Below are 21435 nucleotides of genomic sequence, written 5' to 3'. Positions count from 1 at the left end.
CAGGGCCAGCACAGACCTCCCTGGGGGCTGCAACCCCTGGCACAACCCGTTCCAGAGTCCTGCCCTTCTCCAGGGGGGCACAAGCAAAGCCCCTTCCCACCACCCACCACCCCCACCCCGTGCTGGCAAAGACTCCACGGCGCATCTGGGTCAGGGCAGCACTTGTTATTCAGCCCCTGCCCTGACCCAGATGGTGCAGAGCTCTGCCAACCCCCCCCAAAACCACCCGGAACACTTTGCACACAAACAGCCTTTGAGAGGCCCTGGCAGTGCCCGGGGGGACGGCAGTGAACACGGTGGGGACGGGGGATCTGCAGAGCAAGGGCTGTGCCTGGCCCTGCTCCCCGTGAGCCAAACCCACTGCCCACTCCCCACAGGGGTCCCACTGTGCTGTCCCACTCCTCTCCTCCGGTGACACCTTCGGTGGGTGGGCAGTGCCCCCACGCTCATCAGGGACAGCCCATGCAAGGGTCTTGCTGCCACCTGAGCCCACAACCCCTCCAAGCCCCACAGTGTCCCTCTGGTCACCAGCATTCCCCTGCAGTGATGCAGGACACAGAGCAGTGGGGAAGAGCCCATGTGCAGCCAGAGTGAGGGATCACCTGCTGGGGTGACCAGAGGCATGGCCAGGGTGGCCACAGGGTCTCGCTGTGCCGAGGGGTGGTTCAAGGAGGGGACAGGGACAAGCACACACCTTCACAGGACTGCTGCCCACTCTTGAGGCTGTAGCCCGCAGTGCACATGCAGGAGCGTGTGGTCTCTGAGGTGGGGAGGCACAGCTGCGAGCAGTCCCCGTTGTTCTGGCTGCAGGGGTTGGTCCCACCTGTGGCAGAGAAAAGGGGGTGAGGGGTTACAAGGGGCCAGGGTACAAGGGGCCAGGGTGCACCCACCAGGGCTAGGGCTCAGAGGCAGCACCCACATGAGATGTGGGTGGCCTGCACCAGCCAGCACAGACCAAGATCCAGGCTTGGGCCAGCTGTCAGGGATGGAGCCACCTGGCCACCAAGGAGGGGTCGAGCAGCTGCCCAGCCCCACAGGGTGTCTGCCCCAGGAGCCCACACTGGCCTTGCTGGATGCTCTCATCGTACACCTTCATGTGCATCACCAACGTGGTGCTGTTGCGGAGCACCGTCACCTCCGTCCCGTCTTTCTTGTTGCAGGTGCCCATCCTCTCGGAGGCCTGGTCAGCCCACCACAGCTTGTCCCCTGTGGGGAGAAGGCAGGAGCATGTGGCAGCATTCCCCATCCCCCCCTGCCCCAGCTGAGGTGGGCAGAAGAGTTTGGGAAGGCCCAAGAGACAGGGAGAGGTGTCCCCCTTTGGCAGCCCTCACCCATGATGGCCAGGGCGGTGGCCTTGCTCAGCTGGCTCCGCACAGACTCGATCACCTCCAGGTTGCTGCCATCCAGGTCACACCTGTTGATGGTGCCATTGCCAGAGCTGATCCAGTACAGTTTGCTCTCCGGGTAGTCGATGGCCAGGCCTGGAAAGGACGGGAATGTCACCACGCTGGTGGCACGCAGGGACCATCACAGAGCGGGAGGTGAGATGGGATGGGATGGAGAGAGTGGGTAGGTAAGGTCATGGTGACCCAGCACAGGACAGCTGCCACCCCCCCGAGGAGCCAGAGTGGGGACTTGAGGCTCTGCAGGACAGCAAGGTGAGGTGGGGGATCCTGGGGGGCCATGGAGGGGTCCATACCAACAGGTCCCTTCTGGTTGGTGAAGAGGAGCGTGCGGTTGCTGCCGTCCATGTTGGCCACACTGATGTTGTCCCCATCTGTCCAGTACAGCTTCCTGCAAGGTGAGGGGACAGTAGGTGAGTGGCCATGGTGCCAGCAGCCCCCTGCACCCTGCCAGCCTTGCAGAGCTCCTCACTGCTTGTAGCACAACCTGGGAGCCCCACAGCCCCTTGTCCCACCCCCAGGAGGCGGCTTGGGGGTTGCCAAAGCCCTGTGCACACCTGGATTGGCACACACTGGTGGGTGCACACTTACCACAGCCCGCTCCACTCTGCACACACATGTACAGATATAGAGCACACCCTTATCTCCCGTGACACTGCTCCTAGACGCTGACACACAGGGACAGCCCTCGTTCTCTCCCCCATCACATATGTGCACCGTGACACACACACACCTGTGCCTGCACACACACTTCCTTCCCATCAGCACCACGTCCCATCAGACTCACCCCCGGAGCGGGTGCACCACCAGGCAGTGGGGCTTGTCCAGCCCCTGGATCACAGCGTTCTTGAAGGAACCATCCAGCCTGGCCACGTTGATCTGCTTCTTGTTGGCGTCGTAGCTGGTCCAGAAGAGGTTTCTGGAAACCCAATCCACGGAGAGGCCATGAGCGTTAGGCAGGTCTGCAAGGGAACGGAGATGGGAGCTTGTCAGTCTGGGATAATGCTCAGATGAAGAGGAAGGGCTGATCTCAGGCAGCTGAAGGCTCTGGAGGGATGAAGGTCTCAGCTGTGGGAGCGATGATCCCTCACACTAACCTGCAGAGACGACGGTCTCCACGCCGGTGCCGTTGATGAAGGCTCTCTTGATGGTCTGGGTGCGGACATCTGACCAGTAAATGCGCTGCTCCAAAGCGTCGTAGTCCACCACAGTGACATTGTCGATGTCAGGCACGGTGAAGGAGATGATGTAGTTGTAGTAGGGGTTGTCGATGTCCACGCCCCGGATCTCCATCTGCCGCGCGTACAGCAGGAACTTCTTAAACTCTGGGAGAAGAAGAAGGGCAGCGGTGGGATCTCGGCTCCGGAGCACCTGCTCATCCTCCCGGCTCCCCAGGCAGATCCCTACCATAGCAGGTGGTGTTGTCCTTGTCCAGCTTCATGAGGTGGGGGCAGGCACAGGACAAGGTGCGGTTGTAGTTGATGAGGCACAGGTGGGAACACGGCCCTTTGCCCCCGTTGGCTTCACAGGGGTTAGGAGCTGTAAAGGGGACAGGACTCAGCGACATCCCAGCTCTTGGGGACACCCATCCAGGAGGCCCCAAGAGCTGCAGCCCCCCCAGATCCTGCCTACCCCATCAAGCATCACCCTCATCACCTTATGGGGCAAAGGAGCAGCCACAGGGATGACAGCAGAATCCACCTGCTGCTCCATGAGCCAGTGCCACCTCCTGTGGCCCCCCACCCCGTCCCCCCACCTGCACTCCCCCAGCCTCACCCAGGGGCTGCCGGGAGGGGTGATACACCTGCAGGTCAAAAGGCTGCGTGTTGGTCCTCTGCACCACGGTCACGTTGTGCCCCGTCCACTTGTTGGCCTTGGCCAAGGTGTTGGTGCGCCAGTCGGTCCAGTACACCTCCCCCCCGTACAGGGTGACAGCAAAGGGGTGGGACAGGTACTCGTGGCCCCGCAGCACCTCAATGTGCCCCGTCCCATCATACAGGGCTGAGTAGATGGCGTCCGACCTGTGCCGGGGCGAGATGAGGGTGAGGGAGGTGGGCAGGGAGATGGGGAGGGGACACCACGGGGTCTTTAACCCAACAGGGTCTAAGCAGCCGTGGGACAGCAGCTGATTTACACCAGGGGAGAAAACCCAGAGCAAGGGCTGGCACGTGTTGGAGACACAAACAGACCCCACAGCGCCAAGGCTGCTCGCTCCCAGCCCAACGCTGGAGCAAGGGGAAGATCCAGACTGGGAAGGACAAAGAGGGGAGACAGAGAGAGGTGTCCTGGCCCTACCTGGCATCGATCCAGAGGATCCGCTTCTCCAGGTAGTCGACAGTGAGCCCATTGGGCCATCCCCCCGAGCCCGTCTCCTTGTGGATGGTGCGTCGGCCCTCGCCGCTCATGGAGGCGGCCTCGATGCGGGGCAGGCTGGCGTCCCAGTCCGTCCAGAACAGGATCCTGCCAGGAGGGACTGTGAGCAAGGACAGGAGCCCGTGGCCTCGTCCCCCTGCAAGATCCCACAGGTGATGGAGTGCCCCCGTAAGTGCTGTCCCCTGTGCCTCACCCATAGCGAGGGTCCAGGGCGATGGCACGGGGGTGCTCGATGTCCCCGGCCAGCAGCGTGGTCCTCATGGTGCCATCCAGCTTGGCCACCTCGATCTGGTCCAGGTTGCTCTCCACCCAGTAGATGTTGCCAGCGATCCAGTCCACAGCCAGTCCCTCAGGGGTGGCCAGGCCGTACTGTATCACCACCTCAAAGCTGGTCAGAGCTGTGGGGCACAAGGTGAGGGCTCAGGCTGGAGCCCCTTCCCCAGGCCACCCAGCACCACCACCCCTGTATCTTCAACAGCTCCACCCAGCTCAGCTGGGGTTGATCGTGGGGAGATGGGGCCCAAAATAGGGCCTGAACCACCTCTGTCCATGGTCCCAGAGGGCTCAGCATCCCCTATTCATTTTCAGACCCCAAAGGGCTCAGCATCCATCCACGGTCAGACCACAAAGGGCTCAGCCCCCCATCCATGAGCCCCCCCATCCCTAGTCCTGGCACTGGGCTCCTGTGGGAGCAGCACTGATGGGGAGGGTGTCCTCTCTGTGCCCAGCTGCTGGGCTGCAATTACCAGCAGGGAAGCGCTGGGAATGCTAATTAACTACTGCATAATGAGAGCAGAACAGGATCACTGTCAGGGCTGTGGGCTTCAGCTGCCACATCACTGTGGGGTGCCACGGAATCACTAACCCCAGACCTGCACCCCTGCTTTCCCTCCAACCAGCCCCTCCATCCCCAGGCTCCGCACCCCCGTTCTCCAGCAGCTTTCCCCTGTAGATCTTGTCCTCCACCACATCAGTCCAGTACAGGGAGCTCTGGTTGAGGTGGAAGTCCAGGGCGATGGTGTTGCGCAGCCCGGGCACCAGGACGCTGTAGTCCCCTCGGTGCAGGTCAATGCGTCGGATCTCGTGGCGGTTGGAGAAGATGATGAACGGCTTGAAGGGGTCTGGGACAAGCAGGGCAGGGTCAGAGGGGCAGGGACAAGGCAGAGGACAGTGCACCCAGCCCCAGTTACACTGTCAGCACACAGATCCCACCAGCCCATGTCCATCAGCACAACTCCCAGCTCCACGAGAGGACAAACCCCCTTTGAGGCAGCTGGGGGGCTGCTACCAGTTCCTGATGCCCCCCAAAACACACCCAGGCTGCGGCAGCTCTCGCCATCGGGCTCCAGCATCCAGCCCTCGTAGCAGGAGCACTTGACATTGTACTTGTCCTGCTCGCACTTCTGGCTGCACTTGAGGTGCTTGGCACAGTAGCTCTGGATCTGGCAGGTCTTGTTGTCAGCACCCAGCTCCATGCCCAGGGGACAGGAGCACACGATGCCCTCGCCAGGGGCCACTGTGCAGTTGTGGCTGCAGCCGCCGTTGTTGAGGGAACACTGGTCTGTGGGGACAGGACATGCTTGTCAGCTCCTTGTCCCACTCCTGGGTCACCCCGTGTCCCCACGCCCGGCCCCACGCTCACCGCAGAGCTCGCCCTCATCGGAGCCATCACCACAGTCATCGGAGCCGTCACAGAGCTTCTCAGGGGGCAGGCAGATGGAGGTGTTGTTGGCACAGGTGTGTGAGGGGGGTTTGCACACCAGGGACTCGCAGTTCTCCTCGTCAGAGTTGTCCTCGCAGTCGCTGTCCCCGTCACAGACCCAGGCCTTGCTGATGCACCGAGCTGACCGGGAGGGGGTGGGAAGGGAGCAGAGCAGAACCAGAAAGGACCTTATTCCAGGCATTTCCAGATGTTATCCCACGCACAGGGGGTATGGGGGTGTTTGAGTAGTTCAGGGCTCCCCAAAAGTTGGACCAGAGCTGGCCCAGATGGAACAGGTCAGAGAGGGGGGAAGCACATGGGGGCAACTGGGGAATTAGAGGGTCAGCCCCAGAACTGGTGTCCCTCTACCCTTGTCCCCAACCCACCAAAGTGTGTCCCAGCCCATTCCTGAAAGAAGGGAATAAAGTCATCTGAGGATGACACCATCCATCAGGATTATGGTTCACAGGTTGGCCGCTTGTGTTTCCCCATTATCCTGGCACCGAGGACAGTCCAGCACCCTACCCTGCCCCTGCTCTCACCCGAGTCCTTGCAGCCGAATTTGACGTTGGGGTCGCAGACATGGGTGACCCCCTCGCAGTTCTTCTCGTCGCTGGAGTCCATGCAGTCGGTGTCACCGTCACAGCGCCAGCGCATGGGGATGCACAGCCCGTCCAGCCGGCACTGGAACTCGTCCGTGTGGCAGCCCCCGGGTGGGCGTGTGGCTGTGGGGAGGGCACTGCTCACTGCCTGCCCCCCACGGAGCTGGGGGGCTCCGGGATTGGGTGGGGAGCAAGGGGACAAGGCACTCAGCCAGCAGGGAAACAGCTGGAGGCACCCAGAGGTGCAGGAGCGGGATCTGGGCACCGAGTGTGGGCAGAGAAGGCTGCAGAATTCCCTGCATTGAACCAGGACGGCTCTGCCTGGGGCAGGGTTTGGCTCTTCGGGCAATGCCTGTGATTGGGAGTCCCTCCTGCATGCTGAAGCTCACCCTGGTTGGTGCAGTTGGCGTGGGTCTCATCACTGTAGTCGCCACAGTCATTATCCCCATCACAGGTCCAGTGCACGGGGATGCAGCGCCCGCTGTTGCACTTGAATTGATTGCTGGAGCAGGAGTGGCTGCAGCCAGCCTCGTCACTGTTGTCCCCGCAGTCATTGTCTGCAGAGGGAAGGGGGTGGGCAGGGGGTCAGCAGGTGCCTGGCCAGGAGGGGGCTGGCAGGAGGGAGGACAGCAGAGACCCCTCGCCGGGGGAAGAGGGGAACAACAGACCACGCCGGCAGACGGGACGTGGGGTGACAGCAGCCCCTCCGAGCCCCACCATGGGCTGCAGACCCCCGGCCCTCCCACCCCATAGCACCAGCAGCACACAGAGAAAATGAAACACAGAAACTGCATAGATCAGCCATGAACCTGGGGGGGGCCTGGGCGCCTGGCGCCACGGGGGGCTCCACTCTGGGGGGAGTGGGGCTGGGCGCTCCTTTGGGGGTGCACCTATGGGGAGATGGGTTGGGGCAGCCAATTGGGAGGGTCAGATTGCCTGGAGGAAACCCCCATGCCCGCTGTGGGTAGGGGGAGGTTTGGTCTGAGGGTGCCTGGACACTGGCAATGCAGCCCCTCTGCCTGCCTGGCACAGGGGGTCTCGCCTGGGGACCACCACAGGGCTCCACTGTGGATGCCCCACCTGAGACTGGTTAAGGGGATTCGCTTCCTGGTGCCTCGGGATGGGCATAAGGATGGTGGCACTGATGGGGATGATGGCACTGATTGGAAAGATGGCACTGATAGAGATGGTGGTACTGATGGGGACAATGGCACTGATGAGGATCATAGCACTGATGGGGATGATGGCACTGATGGAGATGGTGGTGCTGATGGGGACAATGGCACTGATGGAGATGATGGCACTGATGGGGAAGATGGCACTGATGGGGAAGATGGCACTGATAGAGACGGTGGTACTGATGGGGACAATGGCACTGATGAGGATCATAGCACTGATGGGGATGATGGCACTGCCAGCTGCCACATGGCCTCGCCAGCAGCTCAGCTCCTGCACCTGCAACCCTTGACTTCTCCAGGCTCCCGCCAAGAGGAGCCTCCCAAGTGGCTCGGTGAACTAGAGAGGAACAGTGGCTCCCTGGCACCTGGCACATCCTTCCTGCTGCTGGGGAGCGTGGGGGCCACTGCTGGAGAGCTGGGAGACACTGCCAGAGGCACAGGGGGCATTGCTGGAGAGGAGTAGGGCATCACCAGAGGCACCAGGGGCATTGCCAGAGGCACAGGGGGCATTGCCAGCATCCAGAGCAGCAGCCCCCGGGGCTCACAGCCCTCTGGAGGGGGCAGGTTTGGGGGCTCAGGGGGCCAGGTGGGGGTCTGGTGCATGTTGATCTATGCACTAACCGGTAGGCTTTGGACAGTTCTTTTCGTCAGAGCCATCCCCACAATCTTTTTCTGAAACACAGAACCACCAGACAGGAGCGTGGGCACGGTGACAAACACAACACAGCACAGTGACAAACACGGCACACGCACAGCGGGCGGCACAGAGACACCGGGACGTGGACACGGACACGGACACGGACACACAGAGGCACCAGGCAGCCTGGGAGGCGAGACCAGAAGCAGTGGAGGGTGCTGGGGGAACAGGGGGCAGCCAGGATGGGGTGGTGCTGCTGCTCCTGCCCCAGGCACCTGGCGAGGCTCAGGGCTGCACAAGGGGCTCCACGCCACAGCCTGGCTGTCACGGGGGGGGATCCCTGGAGAAGGGACCATCCCTTGGCAGGGCTGGCTCCAAGGGAGCTCAGGAAGACTCCGGGGAGAGTCCTTCACCCACAGCTCTGCTCAGCCAGGCACCAGTGTCTCGCCTGCTCCAAAGACACTAATTATTCCTAACAGGGCAGAGAGGCTCAAAGACTGATATAAACTTGTGGGAAAGGAAAGCAACCTTGGGGCAAACCCTCTGTCCCAGTTCTGGCCCTGGAAAGATCCAAGGGCAGATGGGAGCTGGCTGGGAGAGCTCTCCTGCCTTCCCTGTGGCTGCAGGACCTGGCTCAGCCCCGCCAGCAGCTCTGGCCATGACACACTTGGTTCCGGCACCAAGGCGGAGTTTGGAAACCATGCAAAGTATGCCAAGGTCTGGAATAATCCCTGCCAGGTTATTCCTGCAGCTCTCCCTGCCCCAGCACAGCCAAGGGAAATACAGGGCTGGGGGCTGCAGGACGGGCTCAGCTTTGGCTCACGCCCACTCCCCTTGGAGGCCTGGGCTCTGCCCTTCAGCACATGCTGAGAACTGGCCCAAATTGCCAAAATGAGGTCCCTGCCAGGCTGCACCCCCGCCTCGGGTCTCGCCATCCCCTCGGGAGCACCACGGGGCCGGGTCCTCACCGTTGTCACAGCGCCAGTTGATGTTGATGCAGCGCCCGTTGTTGCAGGTGAACTGCGTCAGGGGGAAGCAGGTCGGGTAGGCTGCAGAGGAGGCAGAGACACTGTCAGCACGGGGGACACGTGTGCACTCCAACCCTCACAGCCCCAGGGAGTGCTCCACGCTCCCAGTGCCCCCAGTGCCCCCAGTGCTCCCAGTCCCAGCTCACCACACGAGGCAGACTCATCAGAGCGGTCCCCGCAGTCATCATCCAGGTCACACGTCCAGGAGATGGGGATGCAGCGGCCGCTGGCACAGGAGAACTGGTTGGGGGAGCAGGTCCGGGCTGGCCAGGAGGGACAGATGGAGTGTTAATGGCCCACAGTACCTTGTTTTGCCAAGGGGAAGGTGGGAAACAACCCCCTGGGCTCCTGTGAGGCTGTCACTCAGCACTGCCTCTCCTGCAACTCCCTGGAGACAAGGCAGGGTCCTCACCTGAGCAGGTGGAGTTGGACTCGTCCTCGTTGTTCCCACAGTCGTTGTCCCCATCGCAGAGCCAGCGGTTGGGGATGCAGCGGTTGTTCTTGCACTTAAAGCGGTCCGAAGGGCAGGTGTGCTGGTCTGTGGGGGGAAACCACGCTCAAGACCTGCCCCTCACCCCACCCCAGCCCTCCTCTATGTCCAATGAAGAGAAAAACTGAGACAGAAAAGGGCTCAAAAGTAGCCTCAAACTTGGGATCAGAATCTCAATCAACATTTTCCCCCTATAGCTCCTCCTCTCCTCAAGTTGGAGAGGGGACAGAGGCGTCCTGGCTACCTGACCCTGCCCCAGCCACCACCTCCACATCTGGGGGAGCCTTGGCCCAAATCCCACCACGCAGGAGGGGTCACTCACGGCAGAGCTCGGGGGCTTCATCGCTGTTGTCCAGGCAGTCGTTGTCCCCGTCGCATTTCCAGCGCTCTTGGATGCAGCGGTTGTTCTTGCAGGCAAACTCCCCGGGCTGGCACTGCGGTGGGGGGATGTAGGATGGATTGGCTGCCAAGGGGAAAGCACAGGCAGGATTTTAACCAGGTGACCAAGTGCAGCTTCCCGTGGGGAAAGAGAGTCCCCACAAGGGTCCCAGGGCAGCCTACCCTGGCAGGTGACAGAGTCTGATCCCAGGATCTGGTCCTCGGCACAGGCACACTGACGGCCCCGGGGGGTGGCCAGGCACAGGCTGCTGCAGCCCCCGTTGTTGACACGGCATTTGTTGGAGCCCACTGTGGAGGCAAAGGGGTGAGGAGATGGCACCTAAGTGCCCAGGGACACCCGCAGACCCATGGGAGTGCTGGTGACCCCCTAGGCTCCCTCAACAGTTGGAAGTGAACTGGAGATCCCCAGGTGAGGCCACCCCTCAGGGGACACAGAGCCTGATGGAATTAGGGGGGGAAAAACAGGAGAGACTGGAAGGGCAGGGCACGAGTGTTGCCTCAAGTTTACCTGTTTTTCACTTTTTGCATTTTGTTCTCATGCAGCTTCAAGTAAACTATGTATGGTTTTTTTGTTTGGTTGGTTGGTTTTTTGTGGGGTTTTTTTGGGGTTTTTTGTGGGGTTTTTTGTTTGTTTTTTTTTTCAAGCAGGAAAGCTTCTACTTTATTTTTCTGACTCCATATATATACAAATTTACAGACAGGCCAAGATTGGCTACATAGGTAGCCACCTCCTCGACCTCGTTGGTGAACATCACCATCAATCATCCTTCTCCTCCCAGAGGAGAAGAATATAAACATGAGATTATTTTCTAAAAACATACACAGTCTACTTGAAGCTGCGTGAAAGTGAAAAACAGGTAAACTTGAAGCAACACACGAGCAACACAAAAAAACAAAACAAGGAGCACGGGGACAGCTAAAAGGAAGCAAAAAGAGGTGGGTGGCTGCTTAGGCAGCTCAGACTCACCCCCCAGCCCCATCCCTCCAAGCCCAGCACCTGGTGTCCTCGCACCTTGCTGCTGCTGAGCGTCGTACATGCGGATCTCGAAGATGGGCGGGCGCTCGTTGCGGAGCAGGCTGACGGCCTTGGAGCTCTGCTCCAGACGGTAGATGCTGCCGCTGCGGTACTCGGTCCAGAACAGAAAGTTGCTGTAGTGGCACAGCCCAAAGGCGTGGTTCAGCTCCGGGCCCTCGTACACGATCTGTGGGTGTGGGGAGGAGGAGAGGATCCATTAGCTGGGATAGAAACTCAAGGATAGGGACAGGGTGATGGAAAGGGAGAGGAGAGGAGAGGAGAGGAGAGGAGAGGAGAGGAGAGGAGAGGAGAGGAGAGGAGAGGAGGAGGAGAGGAGAGGAGAGGAGAGGAGAGGAGAGGAGAGGAGAGGAGAGGAGAGGAGAGGAGAGGAGAGGAGAGGAGAGGAGAGGAGAGGAGAGGAGAGGAGAGGAGAGGAGAGGAGAGGAGAGGAGAGGAGAGGAGAGGAGAGGAGAGGAGAGGAGAGGAGAGGAGAGGAGAGGAGAGGAGAGGAGAGGAGAGGAGAGGAGAGGAGAGGAGAGGAGAGGAGAGGAGAGGAGAGGAGAGGAGAGGAGAGGAGAGGAGAGGAGAGGAGAGGAGAGGAGAGGAGAGGAGAGGAGAGGAGAGGAGAGGAGAGGTTTCCCAGTGCTCCAGTGCTGTGGTTGATCCCAGGGCCATGGAACCCTCATTCACCTTCCGCTCAGTGCCATTGAGATAAACCATCTCGATGCGGTCATAGAAAGCATCTACCCAGTACAGGATCTTGGCCGGGATGTCTAGGCTCAGCCCGTTGGGCCACAGGACAGTCTTGGAGGTGATGAAGATGTTGCGGTTGGAACCATCCATCCAGGCTCTCTCAATCTTGCCCCTCTTGCTGTCCTTGGGATCCTCTTCCCAGTCCGTCCAGTACATCCACCTGCCACGGACACTAAGCTGAGCCCTGGCCTGGCCACCCCAGCTTGTGACAAGACCCAACCATGTCCCCATGGCCGTGGCCCTGCCAGCCAACCCTGCCCACCCAGGCACCCGCACCCATTCAGAGGGTCCACCACGATGGCACGGGGGTGTGTCATCTTCCCCTCGATCAGCGTCTTCCGTGTCTGGGCGGCCTTTTCCAGCCGTGCCACACTGATGGTCTTCTTGGGGCCGTCATCTGTCCAGTACAGGTTGTTCCCCATCCAGTCCACGGCGATCCCCTCCACATTGTGGATGCCTTTGGGGGAAAAGCGGAGTGGGTTTGTCACCAGCCAGGAGGTGAAAAGTGGAAGCAACAGCCCCAAACGGTGCCTGAGTGTGACCCAAACCAATGGGGATGATGGACACCCAGCCCCACGGGCACAGGCCAGGCCCCACGGCCACGCACCGTCCTTCAGGATGGTCTCCCTCTCCGTGCCATCAATCTTCTGGCGCCCGATGAGGTAGCTGGTGGTGTCGGCAAAGTAGATGAAGCCAGTCTCAGCATGGAAGTCCAGGGCCCGGGGGTTCATGAGGTTCTCGATGGGGATCATGTGCTCATCCGGCACCTTGGCGCCCATGTCCATCCCACGGATGATGCCAGGACGCCCCTTCCCGTACACCAGGAACAGCTCGTGCTCGGGCTCTGTGGAGAGACAGGGGCAGCCGTGGCCACCAGAATGGCAGTGCCACGAGGGTGGCACGTGGCACTGAGGCTGTTGTGGGGTCACAGAGCCCCATGGCTCCAGCCCCTCACCCCCCAGATTCCCCCAGGAATCAGGCCAGCACTCACTTTTGCAGGATTTCCCATCGCTGCCCAGGCTGAACCCGGAGCGGCACCGGCAGGTCCGGCTCTTGTGGCTGTTCCCCAGCAGGCAGATGTCCGAGCAGCCTCCCGGCTTCCCAAACTGATCTGGCTCACAGGCGTGGCTCCGAACTGCAACACAGAGCACAGCTGCAGCAGCTGGGAGCACGAGGGGACGGGGGGACAGGGACATGGGGCTGCAACAGCAAGGGACATGGGGATGTCTCATGGGTCCTCCCTGAGCTTTAGCGGGGCTTATTCCTCCCAGGAGCTCCCGGCTGGTCAGGGAAGGGCTGAGCACAGGACAGCACAGGACTTTCCCATGGAAAGGATCCTTGGGGAGAAGCCAGCATGTCCCAGCACTCCACCAAAGCCACATGGCCACACTGCCCCATCCTGCTGCACCAGCAGGACAAGCCCCGGGAGCGGGGACAGCCAGCACCACCCGGAGAGCCCCTTAATCACATTCCTTCCCTGCTCTGAAATCTCCTGATTAATTTTATATTCTGGAAAATGCCGAGCAGGCTGCCGACACTAAGAGGATTTTAAAGGAGTAAATTGATTAACTGCAGGAAGGTGCTGGGCGCGGAGTGGGCAGGCAGGGATGGATGCAGGGAGGGGCCGGCACAGCACCGAAGCCTTTCAACTCCCTGGAAATCCCTCAGTGTTTGGGAGCACCAGGGTGAACGTGCTGGCACTGGGGACAGAGAGTAAGAGAGATCATCAATATTTTAAGATGCCACATCTGCTCCCACATCTCTGTACTCTCCATGATCCATCAGCCACGTGGGGCAGCTCTCACAGGAAGAGACACAGCGCCAGCAGGAAAAGGGGGCACCCCAGGATGTTCAGCAGCCCCCAAGGGCCTGGGGAGCAGGAATCCCAGAATCCTTGAGGTCAGAAAAGACCTCCAAGATCCCTCAGTCCAACCTGTGACCAATTGTCACCTTGCCAACCCGACCAGAGAACTGAGTGCTACATCCAGTCATTTCTTGGACACCTCCAGGGATGGGGACTCCACCACCTCCCTAAGCAATGCCTGACCACCCTTTCCACGGGAAAATTCCTCCTGAAATCCCATCCAAGCCCCTGGCTGAGGAACCAGGGAGCTGTTACTCCCCGCTCAGGGTCCCACCTGTGGGCTGGCGCCGCTGGTGGTAGATGTGCAACGCTCCACCCTTGTCCACCCGTGTCACCACCTGGTACTCGGTGCTGTTGAAGCGGTTGACGCGGATGACGCTGGTTTTCTGCTGGGCGTTGGCGTTGTCCGAGTTGGTGGCGTACAGGTAGTTCTCAAAGACCGTCAGCCCGTACAGGTGCTCGATCTGGAAGGAACCAGGTGGGCGTCCACAAGAGATTTAGGAGTTGTGAGAGCCAGGCTCTGAGATGCACAAAACCCCTGATCCCACCCGATGGCTCTTGTGCATTTCTGGCCATCAGTGTGGTGTTGTTCACTGATGGCACAAGATCACCCTCATCAGGGCCATGCTCAGTGCTCAGCACATTCTTTGCTGCATTGCTCAAGTCACAACTGCAGACCAGTGGCACCCAGGACACCGAGCCCCAGTACCAACCCTCACCCCCAAACCCACTCACCAGGATGCCCTGGATGATGGTGTGCCTGTTCTTGCCCTCGTAGTCCACCACCTCGATGTAGTCCAGGTAGGCATCAGCCCAGTACACCAGGCGGTTCACCAGGTCCAAGGTGATGCCGTGAGGGAAGACAATCTTGCTGTCCACCAGCTTGGTGCGGTTCTGCCCGTCCATGTCACAGCGCTCCACCTTGGGGATCTGCCCGTAGTCGGTGAAGAACACCTTGCTGTGAGAGAAGAGCAGAGGAGGGAGCTCAGAGCCAGGATGAGCTCGGGGAGAGGGAGGACATGGATGTGTGGATCCCCACGGGGATGGTTGGGGTCCGGCACAGAGCTCCTGGGAGCTTCAAATGTGTTGGTGTCACTCAAGGAGACCCACACGCACACACGTGGGGTTCTACAGGTTAAAACACAACCTGAGGCAGCCCCTGTGCATCTCAGAGCTTCAGCAGCAGCTCCCGGCACGGCGCTTCCCAACACAGCACAGCAGAGTCAGGGCTCAGCACTGCCATCACAGAGCCCAAGGGACTTAACTCAGTCACCTGTGGGGCTTTGTCTGCACCAGCCTGGCTCGAGCCTGGAGTCTCTCTCCAGGATCCTCTGCGATATTTTTTTGTTTATATGAAATATTCCCGATTTTCTGCTCAATAACACCAGCTTTTTCCGTCCGAGCCAGGAGGGAAGTGCCCGTCAGGAAAGCAGCTGGTGAGGGGGGAATTTTCCTCTTTACTCTGCCCACTGTGGCCTTGGCTACACCAGCTCCTGGGGGCTGGCAGCTGCCGTGTGTGCCCTGAGCTGCTCCCATGATTCAGCATCCTGGCATCCAATGGCTGGACACACGGACACAAGGGAGCTGCTCCGGCCGTGCAGGAGCCACTTCAGCTCCCAAAAGATGAAGCAAAGCTGTGACCACACCGTGTGGCACGAGCTGGAAGCAGCAGCTTATCCTGAGCTGGGCCAAGTGTGTCCTGCAGGACTGAGCCCTGCACGGCTGCTGCTAGGTGGGAAGTGGTCCTGCAGAGAGAGCTCACAGAGGTACAGGAAATCTCCCACCTGAGAAGGACAGGCCACCCTTGCCAACTGCCCCCAAAGCAGAGAATTCCCAGGACTCACCCCATGGCTGGGTCCAGCGCAATTCCCTTGGGATTGTACAGCTCCAGGTCCAGCAGCGTGACACAAGTGTCCCCGTTTTTGTTACAGACAAAGATCCTGTCATCAATGTCATCCACGAAGTAGAAGTTGCCCGTGAGCCAGTCGATGGCCATCTGCTCCACATCTGGGCAGGGAGAAGGAGGGATGGGGGTGAGGCAGGGAGGGACAGAGCCAGGAGCCCCCCAGGATCACAAAAACCAACACAGCCGAGGAATGAGGCCATGGGAGACATGAAAACACCGGGACCTGTACCAAGGATCTGCCCTGGTCACCCAGCGAGGAGCCACAGGGAACCCACAGCACCCACAGCACCCATGGCCACCCATCCTCTGCTCTCCAGGGAGATGGGACCTGCTGCCCCCAGACAAGCCAGAGACATCACACACAACCAGAGAGCATCCAGGTGTGAATACTGAGAGAATCCTGCAGAAACCCTGGGAATTCATCCCGCAGAATCACTGGGAATCCATCCCACAGAAACACTGGGAATTCATCCCACAGGAGTACCAGCAGAGCAGGGGGAAGCTCTGCAAGGTGGGTGCTGGAGAAGGGAGAGGGCAGCAGGAAAGGGGCTCCAACAGCAGCATGTGACACGTGGCAGCACGGGGAGCCAAGAGCAGATCCCGCTGGGCAAGGTGGGAGCAGAGCTAATCTGGAGCTGCAGGGACACCCCGGGGCCCAGAGCAGGTGAGAGACAGCACCTGGCACGCAGCATGTGAGTATTTAATTAAACCAGTGAAAGCCTGTTAAATCGGATAAACCCAACGTGCCTGAATTCCTGCCTCACCACCAGGTCAGTGCTCAGCCCCTCCTGCACCCACCAGGCACCAGGGGCTGGGCTGAGGGGCTGCAGCTCCTGCAGATCCCGAGTGTTTCTTTGGAGGGCTGTCCTTTGGATTAGTGCCCTGTATCCCAAACACTGCAGCACCACAGCCAGCACGGACAGGGCAGAGCAGGGACAGGGGCACTGCAGCCCTGGTCAGAAGGACCCAGGAGTCAGAGGGACTCAGAGAGCCCTGGAGGAATGAGCAGGCCTGGGGCACAGCAGCCTCCCAGCCCCAGCAGCCCAAAGCCAGCAGGACCTGGACAGCTCTGGAGGAGCACGGGTGAGGCACAGTAACCTCCCAGCCCCATCATCCTGAGGCCAGCAGGATGCAGAGAACCCCGGAGGAGCACGGATGGGACACAGCAGCCCCCCAGTCCTAACACCCTGAGGTCAGAGGGACCTGGACAAGTCTTGGAGGAACAGGGATAGAGCAGGGCAGCCACCCAGCCCCAGCACTCCAAGGCCAGCAGGACCTGGACAGCTCTGGAGGAGCAGGGATGATGCACAGCAGCCCCCAGCCCCAGGACCCAAAGGTCAGTGAGACCCAGACAGCCCCAGTGGAGCAAGGCCAGACACCACTGAATTATTAACCAACGCAGGAGCTCGGGAGGGAAAACATGAATCAAGCCAGGAGGTTTTGCAATGCCCCCAGCTCCCTGCTGTCAGCAATGCCGAGTCCATCCACGCCGCCGCGCTGGGATGAGGCCACGCAGAGAGTTTGGGGTGCACAAACCCCAGCTCCCATCCATCCCTGAGTTATCCAGGCCAGCTCACTCGGCCCTTCGTGTCTCAGCTGTGGCCCTGGAGACGGGGATGGGGACATGCAGCCAGCAGTGATGCCGACAGTGACCCCCCTCCGGAAGGGTGAGGCCGCGGCGCCCGCAGCCACCACCCGGCGTGAGGCAGCTCGTAAAAACAAGTGGAAACAGCCCGAGCCAAGGAATGAGCATCAACCCCAAACCGAGGCCGGCGCAGGGCTCCCAATGAGCTGCCCAACGTGCCAGGGCTGGCACAGGGCTCTTGCTCCAGCCAGGACCCCCCACCCCAGCTCCTGGGGCACGGGGGGTTTATGACAAGCAAAAACCACCTAAAAATGTACACTGGGGTGCCAAGGGCTATGTTCTGCCCCTGAGACGACGTCCTGCTGTCACAACCAGCACCCACCGCCCTCCCCTGTTCCCCAGCCAGCATCCCTAAACCCCCCTGTGACGTGGGGAGGGGGCGGCAGGGCCCTGCCGGGGCGAGAAACACTTCAGCAAAGGGATGTGCAAGAATTCCCCAAAAAAAGCAGGTCTTGGCTGGCGCCTGCGTGGCTGAGTCAGAGTCACAGGACCGGGGGAGCAGATCCAAGCAGGGGCGGATGGGGAGCGTTGGCAGAACGGCTCAGGGGCCCTCGCCCCCCACCCACAGCTGCAGACCCCCGGATTCTCCTCCTCGAGGGGGTCCAAGCATCTCTGTCCCATCGCCGGCTCCCCCTTCCCGTCGCTCTCCCGCCGCATCCCTCTGAGCCGCAGCTGAGTCCAGCCCAACACTCCAAGAGGAATCCAAAGGGAGAACAGCCAAAATAAGCCTTTGGATTAGGCTTTCAGCCCCACACTCCCCTCACACCCATCCTGCCACAGCCTCCTCGTCCCGGGGGAGCAGAGGGTCCTGGTGCACCCGGGGGTCTCCGGACGGGCCCCAGCTCCGAGCAGGGCAGCACAGGGCCGGGGGGCTGCGGGTGACGCCAGCACTTGCTCCTCTCCCAGGCTGTATTTTTGCAGCTGGAAAGCATTACCCTCCTCAAAGGCTTTTGTTTTCCAGCTTTGCTCCTTCTCTCCCTGCTCACCATCCTCCTTTTCTCCTTCGCAGGAATCACTTTTAACTTTTTAATTATTGTCGTTATTGTTATTTTCATCATCGTCGTTATTGTTACTATTATTTTCGGGCTCTTTCTTGTAGCCTCAGCTAAACCTGGATTTCCTCTTGAACTTTTGGTGGAGGCTAATTTAGAAAATGTCTATTTTTAACCCCTGGTGTTGGCCTGCAGAAACTCTATCCCCCCTCCTTCTCAGTCTTTGGAGAGGGGAAGGGTGGGGGGCACAAAGTCCCCTCCTGCATCCCCCCAACACTGGATGCCCAGGGATGCTCCCACAGCCACCCACGGCCATGAAAACACACCCTGGACCCATCTGAGGGGACCAGCAGGGATGAACCTGTCCCCTGGAAGGGTGGTACATGATTTCCATGGAGAATTCAGAGGGCAGAGACCACCCCCTCTTCCCTCCTGCAGCCCCCCGCGGGTGCCTCTCCCACCAATTCCCATCCTGGAATCAATCCTCCTCCTTGCTCAACCTCGGCGGGGCGTTGCGGGCGATTGCGACACGCCGAGCTCATTTCCCAAGATTTATTTATTTGAGAGCGTTTGGAAGGGAGCTGGTGGGGGCAGAGAGCGGGGAATGTCGGCTTCCCAAGGCTCTTCCTGGGAGAGGCGGCCAAAAAAACCTCACAGGGACGGGGTCCAGGCCCCGCTCCGGGGGGAGGTGGCCTTGCCAGCAGGGAGGGCAGATGGAGGGAGGATGGAGGACGAGGGAGCACTGAGAACTTCATCAAAGTTGCTCAACACGGGCGGGTTGGCAACTTCAGCAAACCCCAAAACCCACCCGCACAGATGTTTCCTGGTTTCACACCCGCCAGAGCCCCAGTGATCCCAAGCGAGCTGTCCCTGATGTCCCTGCCACAAAATCCTGTGTGTCACACTGTGCCTGGATTTTCCCTTTTCATAGAATCCCGGAATGGTCTGGGTCAGAAGGGATTTAAGGATCATTTGAGTCCCACCCCCTGCCACGGGCAGGGACACCTTCCACTATCCCAGGTTGCTCCAAGCCCCATCCAGCCTGGCCTTGGACACTTCCAGGGATGGGGCAGCCTCATCTTCTCTGCACAGCCTGTGCCAGGGCCTCCCCAGCCTCACAGGCAGGAATTTTTTCACAAAATCTCACCTAACCCTGCTCTGTGTCAGTGGGAAGCCATTCCCTGTGTCCTGTCACTCCTGTCCCAAGTCCCTCTCCTGATCTCCTGGAGCCTCTTCAGGCACTGGAAGAGACTCTAAGATCTCCCTGGAGTCTTCTCAGCTCCAGGTGAACACCCCCAGCTCTCCCAGCCTGGCTCCATGGCAGAGCTGCTCCAACCCTCAGACCATCTCCGTGGCCTCCTCTGGCCACATCCTTCTTCTGCAGGGATCCCAGAGCTCCAGGTGGGACAGTCCCACTCAAAGAACTCCTCGACACAAGTGGGTCATGGATCCCACATTTCCCACTGGAGCCACAGCCCGAGGCTCTCCCTCCCTTAACTGGGGCCACCCGATTTTACCCCACTCCCAGCGAGGCACCGCAGGGCTGTGGGTTTTTTGGGGAAGGAGCTTTGCTGACCCAGCACATAACTTTGCTCTGCATGAATCAGTTGCTGTGCAGTCTGCAAACACATCAATTGTGGCCTGACAGGAGGAGGAAGGAAACACACAATCTTCCCTCGGATTAAACCAGGGATTTCGACAGTCCCCAAACAGCTGCGAGGGGGACGCAGCCACTCGGCAGCTCATCCAGACTCCTGCACAGTCCAGAGAGGAAAAGGAGAAACCCCTGTATCCACAGAGGTTCAACAAGCTCAGGAACCAACACAGCAAAAAAAAATCCCTGAATTTCAGAATCCCTAAGGTTGGAAAAACCCTCCAGGACCATCGGGTCCAACCTGTGACTGATCCCTGCCAGAGCCCTGAGTGCCACGTCCAGTTGTTCCTCGGACACCTCCAGGGATGAACACTTCACCACCTCCCTAAGCAGCCCTTTCCAATGCCTGACAACCCTTTCCATGAAGAAATTCCTTCTCAAACGTGTGGATGTGGCACTTGGGGACATGTTTCAGCGATGACCTGGCAGCACTGGTTAATGCTTGGACTCCAGGGTCTTAGAGGGCTTTTCCAGCCTTAGTAATTCCATGATTCTAGGTCTGGGAGAAACTCCACTTCCCAGCTACCCCTCAAGGGAGCACTCCCAGAACAGCAGGACAGGGATGGTGGGCAGGAGAGGTCCCAGCTCTGCTTGAAGCAGCCAGAAACGTCACTGGGCATGGAGCTCTGACACCAAATCCTCATTCCCATTCTGCTGAGGAGCATTTTCCCCCCTGCCCCAGCACATGGGACAGAGAAGAGAGATGGACCGACCCCGCTGCCAACATCTGGCTTTAAATAAAGAATACCAAAGAAACAAAGAATAAATAAAGAATCTTGATGTCTGATAAACACACATCTACGGCAACAGCCAGTTCCTGCTTCCCCAGGGTGAACCAGCCCTGACACAAACCCCAAGTGCCTCAGGAGGCACCGGGAGAACCGTGGAGTCCGTGGCTCACATCAGAGCTGCTCATCCACACCACATCTCACGGAGATCCCGCCCGGAGAGCAGCGGACACTGCTCCAGACACAACCCACCCCATGGGGCAAGCAGGGGCCATGGCCAACTTGCCACCCAGTGAGACACCAGGGCGGGCTGCCCCACGAGCCCCCGGGCGCCCGGAGCCGCCGGCACGCGGCCTCGGCGGAAAAAACATTGGAAAAGTTGCCGAATGTTTCGGCTCAGGAGCGGAGGCTCGTCAGGAATGCGGTCCCCAGGGCTGCTCAAATACATCGGTTTCCTACTTTCCTTTTTATAGGGAATGATCCGTTTGATACATTTACATAATACCATAATCTGGAGGAATTTCTGTCTCTTTCCTCCACAGACATCCTCTCCCCGGGAGAACAAGACCGTCTCTGTGACGGCACCGCGCTCCGTGGATAAACACTGCTCCTGGGGACAATTTTCCTTAATTAGAAGTATGTTAACAGGACAAGCACAAAGACAAACTCCCGCCCCGAAGGGCGCCGGACGGCCGGACAGACACCCCGTGCCCTCGAGGGTCCAGCACAAGCCCCCCCTGCTCCCAGGAACAGCCAACTCCTTGTGTCCGAGCAGGGCAGGAGGGGACGGCCACCACCACACACGGCCACAGCCGTCACGTCAGCCTCGTTCCCTCAGCAAACCAGGCTCAAAAATAAATAAATTCACCCCCCCTTTCTCTGCTAAGATGTTTCGCGGCGAGGAGGAACCGCTGGGTGGAAGCCGGTGGCCCGCGGCCAGGATGTCTGACTCGGCGCTGGGATGGATCCCTGGGGCTCTGCGCACACTCACGCCCGCCCTGCGCAAGCCAAACGTTCCTCGGGGGTGACACGGCATCCCTGGGCTGTGCAGCACCCACAGAGGGAC

The 21435-nt window shown here is 59.8% G+C and overlaps 1 protein-coding gene across 1 annotated transcript in view; it reads right to left on the bottom strand.

Moving 5' to 3' along the window:
* Positions 1-21435, bottom strand: part of LRP1 (LDL receptor related protein 1) — a 78797-nt gene that overhangs the window by 27734 nt on the left and 29628 nt on the right. Inside the window, exons 7-34 of the mRNA XM_066337468.1 lie at positions 15289-15451; positions 14180-14402; positions 13719-13908; positions 12572-12715; positions 12188-12424; positions 11857-12037; positions 11518-11740; positions 10825-11014; positions 9975-10100; positions 9736-9876; positions 9336-9461; positions 9070-9186; positions 8864-8944; positions 6470-6637; positions 6021-6203; positions 5419-5619; positions 5092-5337; positions 4700-4897; positions 3970-4174; positions 3699-3863; positions 3180-3424; positions 2811-2942; positions 2501-2728; positions 2191-2365; positions 1700-1794; positions 1332-1481; positions 1066-1206; positions 695-823 (exon numbers count right to left, since the gene is read on the bottom strand). Of these exons, the coding sequence (XP_066193565.1) occupies positions 695-823; positions 1066-1206; positions 1332-1481; positions 1700-1794; positions 2191-2365; positions 2501-2728; positions 2811-2942; positions 3180-3424; positions 3699-3863; positions 3970-4174; positions 4700-4897; positions 5092-5337; positions 5419-5619; positions 6021-6203; positions 6470-6637; positions 8864-8944; positions 9070-9186; positions 9336-9461; positions 9736-9876; positions 9975-10100; positions 10825-11014; positions 11518-11740; positions 11857-12037; positions 12188-12424; positions 12572-12715; positions 13719-13908; positions 14180-14402; positions 15289-15451 (4803 nt within the window). The remainder of the gene's footprint in view (positions 1-694; positions 824-1065; positions 1207-1331; positions 1482-1699; positions 1795-2190; positions 2366-2500; positions 2729-2810; positions 2943-3179; positions 3425-3698; positions 3864-3969; positions 4175-4699; positions 4898-5091; positions 5338-5418; positions 5620-6020; positions 6204-6469; positions 6638-8863; positions 8945-9069; positions 9187-9335; positions 9462-9735; positions 9877-9974; positions 10101-10824; positions 11015-11517; positions 11741-11856; positions 12038-12187; positions 12425-12571; positions 12716-13718; positions 13909-14179; positions 14403-15288; positions 15452-21435) is intronic.

The sequence above is a fragment of the Sylvia atricapilla genome, chromosome 29 (assembly GCF_009819655.1).
Source record: "Sylvia atricapilla isolate bSylAtr1 chromosome 29, bSylAtr1.pri, whole genome shotgun sequence".
Classification (NCBI taxonomy): domain Eukaryota; kingdom Metazoa; phylum Chordata; class Aves; order Passeriformes; family Sylviidae; genus Sylvia; species Sylvia atricapilla.
Note: the sequence above shows the minus strand (reverse complement) of the source record. Positions and strands in the feature narration are given on the sequence as shown.